The sequence below is a fragment of the Mesoplodon densirostris genome, chromosome 2, assembly GCF_025265405.1.
Source record: "Mesoplodon densirostris isolate mMesDen1 chromosome 2, mMesDen1 primary haplotype, whole genome shotgun sequence".
Classification (NCBI taxonomy): Eukaryota; Metazoa; Chordata; class Mammalia; order Artiodactyla; family Ziphiidae; genus Mesoplodon; species Mesoplodon densirostris.
In genome coordinates, this window is record NC_082662.1 from 11,636,485 (window position 1) to 11,650,171 (window position 13,687).

At 48.6% G+C, this 13,687-nt stretch overlaps 1 protein-coding gene across 1 annotated transcript in view; it reads left to right on the forward strand.

Moving 5' to 3' along the window:
- Positions 1-13,687, forward strand: part of KAZN (kazrin, periplakin interacting protein) — a 469,682-nt gene that overhangs the window by 441,852 nt on the left and 14,143 nt on the right. Inside the window, exons 9-10 of the mRNA XM_060079952.1 lie at positions 6,681-6,886; positions 7,270-7,388. Coding sequence (XP_059935935.1) covers positions 6,681-6,886; positions 7,270-7,388 — 325 coding nt within the window. The remainder of the gene's footprint in view (positions 1-6,680; positions 6,887-7,269; positions 7,389-13,687) is intronic.

Sequence of the window (13,687 nt, forward strand, 5' to 3'; positions counted from 1 at the left end):
ATGCAATAAAAAAAAGGTGCCTATATACAACATTTCCATTATCACAGAAAGTTCTATTGGACAGCACTAGGTTATAAGATAGGGAAGAAAGTCTAACCCCAGAAGGAGAGCAAACAGAGAATGGAGAAGAGGTAATAATGGTTGAGAATATTCCAAAAATGAACCCACAGATGCAGGAAGCACAATTTATATCAATCAGGATAAATAAAAAGAAAGCTACCTCTAGCCACATCATAATGAAACTGAACACCAAAGACAAAGAGAAACTCTGAAGAGTAGCTAACAAAACAACAATCAGACTGGAGCTGACTTCTCTTTAGTGAAAAGGAGAGAGAGATAGTGGAGCAACGTTTTCCAGTGCAAAGAGAAAAAAAAAAACAAAAAACTGTCAGCCTAAAACTGTGTACCCAGCAAAGCTCTTTAAGAGCAAGGATGACATATAGACTTTTTTCAGATAAACGTAAGTCATAAAAGCTTACCACCAAAATAATCTTTATGGAGGAACTTTTTTTTTTTTTTTTTTTTGTGGTATGCGGGCCTCTCACTGTTGTGGCCTCTCCCGTTGCGGAGCACAGGCTCCGGATGCGCAGGCTCAGCGGCCATGGCTCACGGGCCCAGCCGCTCCGCAGCATATGGGATCCTCCCAGACTGGGGCACGAACCCGTATCCCCTGCATCGGCAGGCGGACTCTCAACCACTGCGCCACCAGGGAGGCCCCTATGGAGGAACTTTTAAATCATGTTCTTCAGGAATAAGAAAAGTTATCCTAGAAGTGAGGTCTGAGACACTAGAAGAAATGATGAACAAAGAAACTGGTAAACATGTAGGTAAATTATTTTAAGCAAATATTACCAGTATAAAGTAATCATGATGACAATGTCTAAATTGTGGGTTTTTTTTTTTAAGGATGGAATTAAAATACTGGACATGATAGAGTGTAAGTCAGGAAGAGTGATCAGAAGTGATATGTTTTAGGGCCTTCACTGGTGGCACAGTGGTTAAGAATCCACCTGCCAATGCAGGGGACACAGGTTTGATCCCTGGTCTGGGAAGATCCCACATGCCGCAGAGCAACTAAGCCCATGCACCACAACTACTGAGCCTGCGCTCTAGAGCCCGCGAGCCACAACTACTGAGCCCACGTGCTGCAACTACTGAAGCCCACGCGCCTAGAGCCCGTGCTCCGCAATGAGAAGCCACCGCAACGAGAAGTCCACGCACCACAACGAAGAGTAGCCCCTGCATCTATTGAGATGATCATATGGTTTAAAAAGAAAAAAAAAAAGAGTAGCCCCCACTCACCACAACCAGAGAAAGCCCACGCACAGCAGTGAAGACCCAACACAGTCAAAAATAATAAATAAATAAATTATTTTATTTTATTTTTTTTAAAAAAGAAGTAATATGTGTTAAATAACTCTTACTATTTAGGAGAGGGCATTAAGATATTGATAACCCCAGGTTTTAAGTTAAATATGCATAGTACATCTCAAAAAGTAATCATTAAAGAAGGTTCTAGAACTTCAGCATACATCAGAATCACCTGGGGGCCAGGAGATCTGGGGTGGGCATCTAGAATTTTCACTTCCAACAAGTTCCCAGGTGTTGCTGCTGCTACTGGCCCAGGGACCATACTTAGAGAACTACTGAACCCAAAACAGAGAAATAGGGTGCTTCACTTCCAAACAAACAGAGGGGGTAAAACAGAATGAGAAAACAAACAAAAATCTTCCATCCAGACTAGCTCTGCCCAGTAAAATATAATGTAAACCACATATGTGGTTTTAGATTTTCTGGTAGATGCATTAAGAAGTAAAAAGAAACAGATGAAATGAGTCGTAGTAATGTATATTTTTTAACTCAATATACCCAAAATATTATCATTTCAATATGTGACCAATATATAAATTATTAATGAGATATTTTACATCTTTTTTTGTACAAAGTCTTCAAAATCTAGGGTGTATTTTATACCGTCAACACTTCTCAACGGGGACTAACCACACTGCAAGTGCTCAATGGCCACATGTGGCTTGTGACTACTACACTGGACAGAGTGGGTCTAGACTGTAAGGGACATGAGTCTGCAGAGGACAGAGGTCCTGCTCAGTCACTGAGCACGCACTGTATGCCAGACACTGGGCTGAGCACTTTGTCCACATCATACATCATCTCCTTTCATCCCCACATAGACCTGTGAGATTGGCATTATTATCACCCCATTTCACAGATGGGGAAAGCGAGGCTGAGAAAACTGAAAACACTTCCCCAGGATCATCTGGCTGGTAAGCAGCAGAGCTGGGCTTCAAACCAAGGTCTCTCATAGTCCATTGCCACCTCGGAACCTCAGGGTTTCCGTAAAGGATTTTCTATAACAGGCCAGATAGTAAACATTTTAGGCTTTTTGGACCAATCTGTCACAACTACTCAGCTCTGCTATTGTAACAGGAAAGCAGTCTTAGACAATGTATAAACAAATGAGAATGGCTGTGTCCCAATAAAATTTTATCTAGGGAAACAGATAGAGGGCTGGATTTGGCCCTTGGGCTGTAGTTTGCCAACCCCTGTGCTAGGCTAGCCCAGCTGCCTCTGTAGGCTTAGTTTGAGGGAGAACTCAGTGACTAATTGCTGAGGTTCTGTGGTGCATGCGTGTCAGGGGTGGTTGGGAGGGTGAGACCCTCTCCTTCCAGAATCACCACGGTCCTCCTGGTGTTCGGAAGGATCCAGAGTGGCTGCTTGTTGCTGGCACCGCCTCAGAGTCTGCCAGGGGCTCAGTCAGCCCCTCTAACTCCCCAGCCTCCTCTGAGCTCCTGGCCGTAAACATGAGTTATTCCCACTCTCAGGGCTGAGACAGAGGGGAAATAAAAGCCAGGACTGATGGAATCCCAGACATAAAATCTGGCACCATAATGCCTACATTTTGGAAGTTGCCTTTAATTAATGGTTTATGGCCGCAAAGACTCCCCCCACCCTCCATCCTTCTGCAGCATCTTCTCCTTGGCGTTCAGTCCTGGGGGTCGGGGCGGGGAGGGGGTGAAAGAGGTGGGCTGGCGAGTAGCTGTCTTTTCTCAGAAACCAAAATGTGTGGTTTGCTCATATGAACCCAGCTTGGCCTCTGGCATTCCTCGAGCCTGGATTCCATAAACAACGTGAATTGAAAAGCCAGCTCCCCGCACAGGCCCGAGGCCTGTTAGCTATAGAATAACCTGCACACACTCACAAAGACACACCAAGCTCAGGAAAACACACACTCACGAGTGTGTACACACACACACACACACACCGGAAGTCTGCTTTTTCTCTTTGTCCACTTATCTGTCATCCCCTCTCTACTCAGTCTCTCCAGCCTGTTTATCTTCTTGTTTTTGTGTCTCTGTAACACTATTTCTTCCTGAAGGTTTGTTCTTTGAGTCTCTCTTTCATTCTCTCTCTCTCCTGTCTTTCCCTGTCCTACACCCCTTGATCTCCCTTACAGGGGACATATAGCCAAGCACCGCAAACACACCCTTAGCCCCCACCTTGGCACAGAATCCACAAATTCGCCCCTCCCCTCACAGGTGCCCCCTCCCAGCCAGGCCGGAGTCTGACTGGGACGATGAACTTCTGCCCAGGTGGGCTTGACAACAGGTGGGACTGGGTTCCCTCCCTAAGCACCTGAACTGAACTCAAATCACATTTCATCCCAGGAATGCAGGGAGGGACTGAGGCAACGAATGCTAAATTCTATGTGTAGCCAAAAAAATTGCCCAAGCCCCAGGGGAGAAGCCCTTTATTACCAATAATAGTCACCCTTGACTGAGTGCCTACTATGGCTTCACATTCAGAATTTACAATAGTCCTGTTAACCTAGGTGGTAGATATTATTATTGAATATTATTCCCATTTTATAGATGGGAAAACTGAGGCTGCAAGAGGTAAAGGAATTTGCCTAAAGCCAAAGTCTATTCAACTCCAAAGCCTGGTCTCTTCCCACAGGGCTGGTCCAAATGGACAACATGAGCTGTGTCTTGAGATTTGGGGCAACCAGATTCAGCCACACATGGTCTCTCGTCTTCCCAGAATCATGAAACAGAGACAGGAGTCCACTACAGGAATAAGGCAGAGTTTCTCACCTCTCTTCAACCTAAGGACACCCTGTTTGGGTGCCAGTGGTCAACACCTGTAGGACCCAATCAGAAAGGCTTCCCTGCCAGCCAAGCCTGTCCCTGGGAGCACGGTTCGAGCAGGAGGGGACACCTAGGCTGAGGTCTGTGACCCTAGCCAGGCAGCTAGCTCTCTTACCAGGCAGGGTCTTGGAGCCCCCAGGCAGGGCTGCAGAGGCAGCTGCTGTTTCCGCATTCCGGGGCACCATGGCAACATGTGTGCTCAGATTGGTGACCTGCACATAGTCTGTGCCATCTGCTGTTTTCCGGGCTGGGGGGTGCGGGGTCGCCTTCCGTCCACCTGAGAAGGGAAATATAATGATGCTGCAGTGACCTCTCACCCCTACCCATCCAGTATAGATAGTCCCCATCACCCCACTGTCACTGAGTCTGCAGGGCAGCCCAGAGAAGGAGGCAGAAGGCCGGGAGCAGCATCATGACAACTTGCAGAGGTGGAAACAGAGGCACGACGCACCATCTCTGCCCACCCAGAGTTAGGTCACTCTGCCCAGTGCCCTGCTGGACCGGGGGTAGCATCTTTCTGGCTGGGTGACTGTGGGTCCTGAAGCACTCTTGGCTGGGCAGTTAGAGGCCCCCAAGCATTGGGGAGAAAGGTTTCGGTGGACCTGGGATGAAGGAGAAGTGTGTGGCCACCAAGCTGGTATAGCCATTTCCCAAGAGTCATCCAAGGTGTTTCAACAGAGAGAGGCAAGGGAATTGGGGGAAGGGGCTTTGTGACTTGAAAAAGTAAGATTTCTAGGCTGTGTTTTTTTTTTTCAATTTCAAAAATAATATAGTCAATGCAGAAAGCTTGGGAAATAGAAAAACACGCACACACACTGTCACACTCACAAGTGCACACTCACACACACACACATTCATGCACAATTACCCATCACCCCTTTCCAGAGATAAAGACTTTTAACATTTACCCACCTAGTATAATGTAATATATTACATATACATGTATATATTACATATACATAATTATATTATACATTATATATAGTCATATATATATTTTAATGTGGTTGGGATTATGTTGTACGTGCTATCTTGTACTGTGCTTTTACACTTGACAATAGATTGTGAACATTTTCCCATGTCAAAACTACTCTCCTGTGAGATTTTTAAATTAATTGCTTATATTCCAACATACGAATGGAGCATGATTCATTCAAACTCCCATCCATAACCATTTATACTGCTTCCTAATTTTTTAATTTTTCCAATTTTTTCATTATAAACTTATACATGTTTATTATGGAACTTTGATGATACCCAGAGTTATAGCAAGAGGGAAATAACCTCATACTTCCAAACTCAGTAACTATAACATTTTTGTGTTCTCCATACCCATTGTTTTACTATGTGCCGATTTGATGGATATGCATTTTTTACATGTTAGAATGATTTATAATATACAATATAATATAGAGTCATTTCAAATCAGGCTTTTTTTTTTTTTTTTTTTTTTTTTTTTGCGGTACGCGGGCCTCTCACTGTTGTGGCCTCTCCTGTTGCAGAGCACAGGCTCCGGACGCGCAGGCTCAGGGGCCATGGCTCATGCACCCAGCCGCTCCGCGGCATGTGGGATCTTCCCGGACAGGGGCACGAACCCGCGTCCCCTGCTTCGGCGGGCGGACTCAACCACTGTGCCACCAGGGAAGCCCAGGCTTATTTTTTAATACTTGTCATCTCTCACGGTATTGAGTTTATCCATTTGGGTTTCCATTTAACCTGCTTTAGAGAAAGATTCTTCTCCCTTCTCGGTTGACTCTTCACCACCTGAATTTGGTATATTTATCAAGTGTTGATGCAGCTGACCATGGATTAAGGAATGGGGTTGGAAAATGCTGGTGGAGAGACGTTTTTGTCTGTGAGGGCCACTCCAGAAACAGGCTTCGGTGTGTTAAGGAATAGAGCTGGGGCTCCATTTATCCTAAAAATATAAATCACCCAGCTGCCCAAAGATGACTGCCTTGGCGTTGTTTACAATAGTGAAAAATGAGGGACAGCCCAGACCCATCAACAGGCAGCGGGTGAAATAGATTCAGAGCATCCCTTTGACGAATCCTGTGCAGTCTCTGCTGAGATGGAAGGGTGTCCTCTGTCGTGTAAATGAGAACAGCATATTACAAAATGGAACACATCACGTAAATGTGGGGATCTGTGCTTGTTTGTAAGCGTAGGCATTTGTGTATCCCAAAGACCGTTTAACTAAATACTAGCAGCTGCTGTCTCTGGGTAGCGTAGGATTTGGGGTGATTTTCACTTTCTATTTTATTTCTATTCTTTTCTGGATTAAGTTTTTAAAATTCTTTTCTTTTAGAGGGCACAGATTACTTTGGGCTGGGGGAGGGGCGGCAAAACAAAACAAAAGCCGTTTGGATTCTGAAAAGAAGAAATGCGTGGGGGGAAAGACATCCCTGCCCACCCCCTGCATCGCCTGGGGTGCAGACTCAGGGGGCGCAGCCTGCCCAGTCCCTGCCCCTCACCCCACTCCCCAGCACGGCTCTGTGTGCTTGTGTGTTGCAGACTCGGACAGCCAATGCAGCCCCACGCGACAGAGCCTCAGCCTGTCCGAGGGCGAGGAGCAGACGGACCGGCTGCAGCAGGTGGAGCTGGTCAGGACCACGCCCATGTCGCACTGGAAGGCCGGCACCGTCCAGGCCTGGCTGGAGGTGGTCATGGCCATGCCCATGTACGTCAAGGCCTGTGCGGAGAACGTCAAGAGTGGGAAGGTAGGGCACCTGCCGGACCCCCGTGGGAACGCCCCCCTCCGCCATCCCATCCTCTGGGTTAGAGGAGCTAGCTGAACTGGGTTCGGGCTCCAGTAAACCATTGTGTCTCTCCGACAAGGCACACAGCCCTTCTGAGCCTCAGCCTCCTCGTCTTTAAAATGGGACTAACCTTCCCTTACCTGGCTGGAGGGACGCAGGGCAGGACTAGCGGGCCCTTTCAGCCAGGTCAGCGATTCCACCGCCTGGCCTCATGGAGCAGTGGCTGGAGGCGAGGCGGCTGCAGAGACATTCCCGGGGCCGTGCACCCACTGAGGGGAGGGGCGCCTTGGGTCCCCGCCCTCAGTCCTCCCTTCCGGCGCTCAGTCCCCACCTGCCCGGCGCAGGTGCTGCTGAGCCTGAGTGACGAGGACCTGGAGCTGGGCCTGGGCGTGTGCAGCTCCCTGCACCGGCGCAAGCTCCGGCTGGCCATCGAGGACTACCGCGACGCCGAGGCGGGCAGGAGGTGAGCCGGCGCCTGGGCCCCGAGGGGAGGGGAAGAGAGCCCACGCGAGACCTCGCCTCCTCGGGGTGGAGCGGGCGCTGTGAGCTGGGCCAGGCGGGAGGAGTGCCAGGGCCCGGGATGCCACTGGGCAGGGGCCCGAGCACAGCCTAGCCCCACTCTGGGCCGGCCCTCCCCGTAGAAAGATGGAGAACAAACTCAGTGAGGCCGCAAATGCCCTATGATCTCCCCGGTGCGGGAGTCAGGGGGCTTCACGCCCCCCAGAACTCCTCTGTCTGGGAGGTGGGGCAGCCCCAGTGGATCTGGGGAATTTGGCCCAAATGTGTGTTCTGCCTACTCCCACCTCAAAGCCCAGCTCTTACCATTCCAGGTAAGAGCCTAAAGCAGGGAGGAAGAGAAGAAATGGGCCTGGTTTGGGGCCCGGTGGGAGGGGGCGTCTATCGGCAAGCGCACCTGGGAATGGCTGAGGATGGCCCATCAGGTGTGTCCCCAGCGCGGCCGCCCTGCCCCCATTGCTCATTACCCCCCAAACCCCCTCCTGCCTGCCTCTCTCCTGACCTTTGTGAGCAGGACTTATTGGGGAGCCCCTCGTTCACCAAGCAGCTCCAGGGAAGAGGGAAGAACCCCTCCCCCAAGTCCTCAGAGTGCAGGAGGGGGACGAAAAGTATCTGGTAAACCTGACACTATCTGTTTTGCATAATTATCTCCTTCACTGGTTTCCCCAGCATTTTTGTGCAGTTAATTAATCAAACCTGGTGGTGCGTGCTATTTATTATTTGCAGAAGCAGCTTTGTGGATTAAAAAAAAAAGAGGGGGCTGGAGGTAGGAAAGAAGGCTGGTTTAGAAGCAGGAAAAGCAAATTCCTGGGTGTCCCGGAGAGGGATTCCGAGGTGACAGGAAATAGAGATGAGTGAGATGCGATCAGAAACTCAGGCAGCAACTCACAACAAGCAAAGCAAGAAGGCGCTGGGCCCTGTCAGCAGGTCTGGACCCTCCTAGACGGCAGGGCTGGGGTGGGGGAGGGGTGGAGGAGTGGAGAGTTGGGGGCAGGGGAGAGCAGGGCAGGAGCTTGCAACCTAGCTGAGCTTCCCCTCCTGGGGATCCCACAAGCACCTCACACTCACCACCCACCCCTACCCAGTGCCTTCCCCCGATCCCCCAAAGCTCACCATCCTGGGCCATCCAAGCTAGAAACGCCTCCCAACCACCCCCATCCTCAACATGATCAAGGTTACTTGAACAGGGTGGGGCTGCCTGCCTCACCTCTCAAAAAGTTCCCCCCAAATTCAGCAGACCCTTCAGAACCTCGTAGCACCTGGAAAGGGATGGATTCAACTCAGCATCCAGATGTGAACAGATTTTGAAAATTTATGAGAGCCATAAGCAGGACTGTTTCCAAAACCACGGCCTGGGCATTAGACACCCAGGGCCTCCTAGAGCAGGGAGGGGCCTTCATTTAAAGGCTCCATTCCCTAAGGACTCCTGGCCTGTCTCTAACTTGCCCTGTGACCTTGCCCTCTGTGGGACTTGGTTTCTCCACCTGTGAAGTAAAGGGGGTTAAATTAAGATAGTGGCTCTTTAACTGTGTGAGATCATGGCCCCTTTGAGAATCTAATAAGAACTTCCGAAACTTGCCCCAGAAGAAATACACAAAACTTCACAACTTTGCATTCTGGGACTCTCTGACCCACCTGTGGAACTTTGAGGGGGCTGTGAACTCTAGGGTAAGAACCCCGGTGAGGTCATCTTTGCGAATACATCCTGTGTGACTCTGGGCATGACATTGCCCTCTCTGGGCCTGGCTCCCCTTACCTCTAAAATCCTGACAACAAAATCTGCCAACCCCTGACAACCTGTCTGTCACTTTATGGACATGATTTTATTTGACCATTACAATGTCAGGGCAGGATAGACATTCTTACCCCCATTTTAAAGGTGGAGAAAGTGAGGCCAGAGAAATAATGGACACAAAGTCACACTACAAAAGATCTGACTTCAAAGTCAATTCCCTTTCCACTCTCCCAAGTTGCCTTTGTGTTCAAAACATCAACGATGTAGCTCCTGCTACTATTATTTCTGGAACACTGAATGCATCCCAGACCCTGTGCTAAGGACTTTACCTTCTCTTATCACTTTTATCCCAGGAGGCAAGCAGGAGTAGCCCCATTTTACAGAAGAGGAAACCGAGGTACAGAGGCACGAGGTCTTTCATCTAAGGCTGACGGAGCTAGAGTGGCCTCATGTTTTCTGTGCTGAATAATGACCCAGATGACATTGAAATTCTGTTCCCAAACTCGGATTTCAGGATCTAATTTGGTCCCAGTTTGAGGAGGGGGCAGTGTCAAATTTTATAAAATGTTTGAATTACTTTTAAAATCATTCTGTTTCATTCACCTTCGGCGCTTACAGTGGCTCACACCAACAGCTGGGAAAGTGTTGCCAAGCTGAGGCCCCATGGGGACAACTTTAATGGAAAGAGAACCATTTGGAAGGGCAGGAGTGCATTAATGATCAGCATGCAGAGGGATACTGCTGATTATAAATGGGCCCCCTCCCACCCCACACCCCACGTCTGGTTGCACCATTGATTTTCTGAGCAGACCCTTCCTTCAGACGGGAAAGAAGTCTTCTGGTCTCCATCAAAGGCCCAACAGCATCTGATTAAGAGACCGTGAGCTTCAGCCCCTTTCCCAGAGAAGAGAGCAACGATGGCTGGGCCTGGGAGCCCCTCTGAAGTGACGAGGCTGGAGCAGGTCACCCAGGCACCTTCTCATCCTAGAAGGGAGCTTATCTTGGGCCAGAAGGTTCCAGCTCAGGAGCTGGGTGCTGGGCAGCCTCTGGGAAGCCTGGAGCCGTTGCCCCCCTCGCCCAGCCTTGCCCTGTCTTCCTTGCACCGGACTCTAAACCAGAAGCTGTTGGGCATTAGCTCTGAGCCAGGTGGGAAGCCTGGGCATTCGTGGACACGCCACACCCGGTCCTGCCCTCCAGGAGCTGATGGTCCAGTGGACAGCTGGCCAGACGAGCAGCAATTCCCCAGTGTGACAAATGCGAGGACTCTGAAGAGGCTCTGGACACAAGGAGGGTCTTGACCTAGCACAGGGGTCCTGGAAGGCTTTGGGGAGAGCCATATCTCAACAGAGTCTTGCAGGAGTTAAGCAGGTGAAGAGGGTAGGGTGGAGAACAGCCCAGGAGGCCGGGAGGCCCTGGCCTTTGGGGGCAGACCCAGTGGTTCTGGGTGGTCGAGGGGCAGGAGGAGGCCAGCGAAGCCGGGAGCCCACCTTTCTACCCTCAGTCCTTGCGATGATAGGTCTGCTACGCATTCAGCACTAGGCTGACTCAGAGCCTAGAGACCACAGTCCCTGGGCGCAGAGAATTCATTTGTAAAGTTCCACGTGTGATCGGTGCTGTGAAGGGAATTGTTAGAAGCAGAGCAGCAGGCCAGGGGGCAAGTTCAGGCAGCACCGTCAGAGGCAGCCTCTGCAAGGTGGGAGCTGACACCTGGGTGGGGAGGGGAGGGGAGGGGAGGGGAGAACTTGGGCAGGGCTGGAAGGAAATGGGTGCCGGGCGAGGCGGGGACCCCCACCACCCAAGGAGCAAAAGCCTCAGGGCATCCCGGAAGTGCTTCCAGCCCAAGCCCGGTGGGAGGGGGAGCCCGGACCTGTGAGGTCACCCCAAGGACTTCCGATTTCAGATTTTATCCCTGCAAGGGGCGCCACAGGAGAGTTTCCTTGTTTTATTTTATTCAAATCTTCTACTCTGTTCTTTTTTCCCTCTTTTACTGGCTTTTTATTGAGCGTTCCCACTCTTGGCTTATGAGCTATACTTCTTTGTGTTATTTTTAATTATTGCTCTATAGTTTACAATACACAGAAAGCTTAGCACTATCTTCAAATAATATTATACAACTTTGTGTGTAGTGTAACATGCTTTTTCCTCCTTCCTTTGTACTATTGTCTATATATATACATATATATATATATATCCTCCATAATATATGGTTATTATTTTTTCTTTTAAACTGGCCATTATCTTTTAAGGAGATTAGCAAATGAGGAAAATATTTACCAAGATTATTTACCATTTCCAATCATCTTTTAAAAAAATAAATTTTATTTTGTTAAAATACACAAAATTTACCACCTTAACCATGTTGAAGTGTCCAGTTCAGTGGCATTAAATATATTCACATTGTCGTGCAGCCATCACCACCATCCCTCCCAGTAACTCTTTTTTTTTTTTTTTTTTTGCGGTACGCGGGCCTCTCACTGTTGTGGCCTCTCCCGTTGCGGAGCACAGGCTCCGGACGCGCAGGCTCAGCGGCCATGGCTCACGGGCCCAGCCGCTCCGTGGCATGTGGGATCCTCCCGGACCGGGGCACGAACCCGTGTTCCCTGCATCGGCAGGCGGACTCTCAACCACTGCGCCACCAGGGAAGCCCCCTCCCAATAACCCTTTTCATCTTGTAAAACTGAAACTGTACCCATTAACGCTAATCCTTCCCCTAGGATACCTGCAACTACCATTCTACTTTCTCTAGGAATCTGACTACCCTAAGTACCTCATATAAGTGGAATCACAGAGTATTTGTCTTTTTGTGACTGGCTTATTTCACTTAGCATAATGTCCTCAAGATTCATCCATGTTGTAGCATGTGAGAGAATTTCCTTCCTTTTTAAGGCTGAAAAATATTCCCTTTTATGTATGTAGCCCATTTTGCTTATCTATTCATCCATCAATGGACACTTGGGTTGTTTCTACATGTTAGCTCTTGTGAATATTGCTGCAATGAACCTGAATGTACAAATATCTCTTCAAGACCCTGATTTCAATACTTTGGGATATATATTCAAAAGTGGAATTGCCGCATCATATGATAATTCTAGTTTTAATTTTCTGAGGAACGGTCATACTGTTTTCCACAGAAGCTATACCATTGTGCATCCTCACCAGCAGTGCACAAGGGTTCCAATTTCTCCACTTCCTTGCCAACACTTGTTTTCTGGGTTTTTTGATAGTAGCCATCCTAATGGGTATGGAGTGGTATTTTATCACAGTCTTGATTTGCATTTCCCTCATGATTAGTGATATTGAGCATCTTTTCATGGGCCTATCAGCCATTCTTATATCTTCTTTGGAGAAATGTTTATTCAAGTCCTTTGCCCATTTCTGAATCGGGTTATTTGTCTGTTTTGTTCAGTTTTAGGAGTTCTCTTTATTCTTTTGTGTAGTCCAAATTTCCATGTGGTTATTATTTTCTTTCCTCTCGAAGAAACTCCTTTTACATTTCTTGTAGTTCATTCCTCTGTGATGAATTCTTTCAATTTTGCTTGTTTAAAAAAGTCTCTGTTTCCTCCCTCATTTTTAAAGACTTTATTTTTTAGGGCAGTTTTAGTTTCACAGCAAAACTGAGGGGAAGCTACAGAGATTTCCCATAAACCGCCTGCCCTCACAGGTGCATTGCCTCCCATTATCGACATCCCCCTCCAGATGGAATATTTGTTTCAGTTGAACCTACAATGACACATCATTGTTACCCAAAGTCCATAGTTTACAGTAAGGTTCACTCTTGGTGCTATACATTCTATGGATTTGGACAAACATATAATGGAGTGCATCCATCATGATGGTACCATACTGAATAGTTTCACTGCCCTAAAAATCCTCTGTGCTCTACCTTTTCATCCCTCCCTCTCCCCCAAACCCTGGAAACCACTGGTCTTTTTTCTGTCTCTGTAGTTTTGCCTTTTCCAGAATGTCCTATAGTTGAAATCATACAGTATGTAGCCTTTTCGGATTGGCTTCTTTCACTTAGTAATATGCACTGAAGATTCCTCTAAGAGAGCGTTTTAAGTAGAAGTGTGACATGATCTGATGGATGTATTTAAAAGGCCATCTGGCAGCCACGGGGAAAGTGGATTAGAAGGGGCAAGGGGGTGGGGTGGGGGCAGTCAGGAGGCAGCTGCGGAAATTTATGCCAGAGGTGGCCATGGCTTGACCCCAGAAAAGGAGACAAGGGGACGGACACACTGACCAGAGTGATTGATAGATGGACAGAGTGGGGGAGGGGAGAGGCGGGGCTAGTGAGGATGGGGAGGTGGGAGAGAGGACGGGCATTTCATTTGGAGCCTGTTAAATTTGAGATGCCCGTGCCAGGAGGAGATGTCAAGAGGGCAGCTGGTTAGGATCCGGGGCTCAGAAGAGGCGAGCGAGGAGAGATGTGAACTTGCAAGTCCCTGTTAACAGATGTGATCCAGAGCCCTGGAAATGGAGGTCAGCCCCAGACGGGAGAGTGTAGGGGTGGG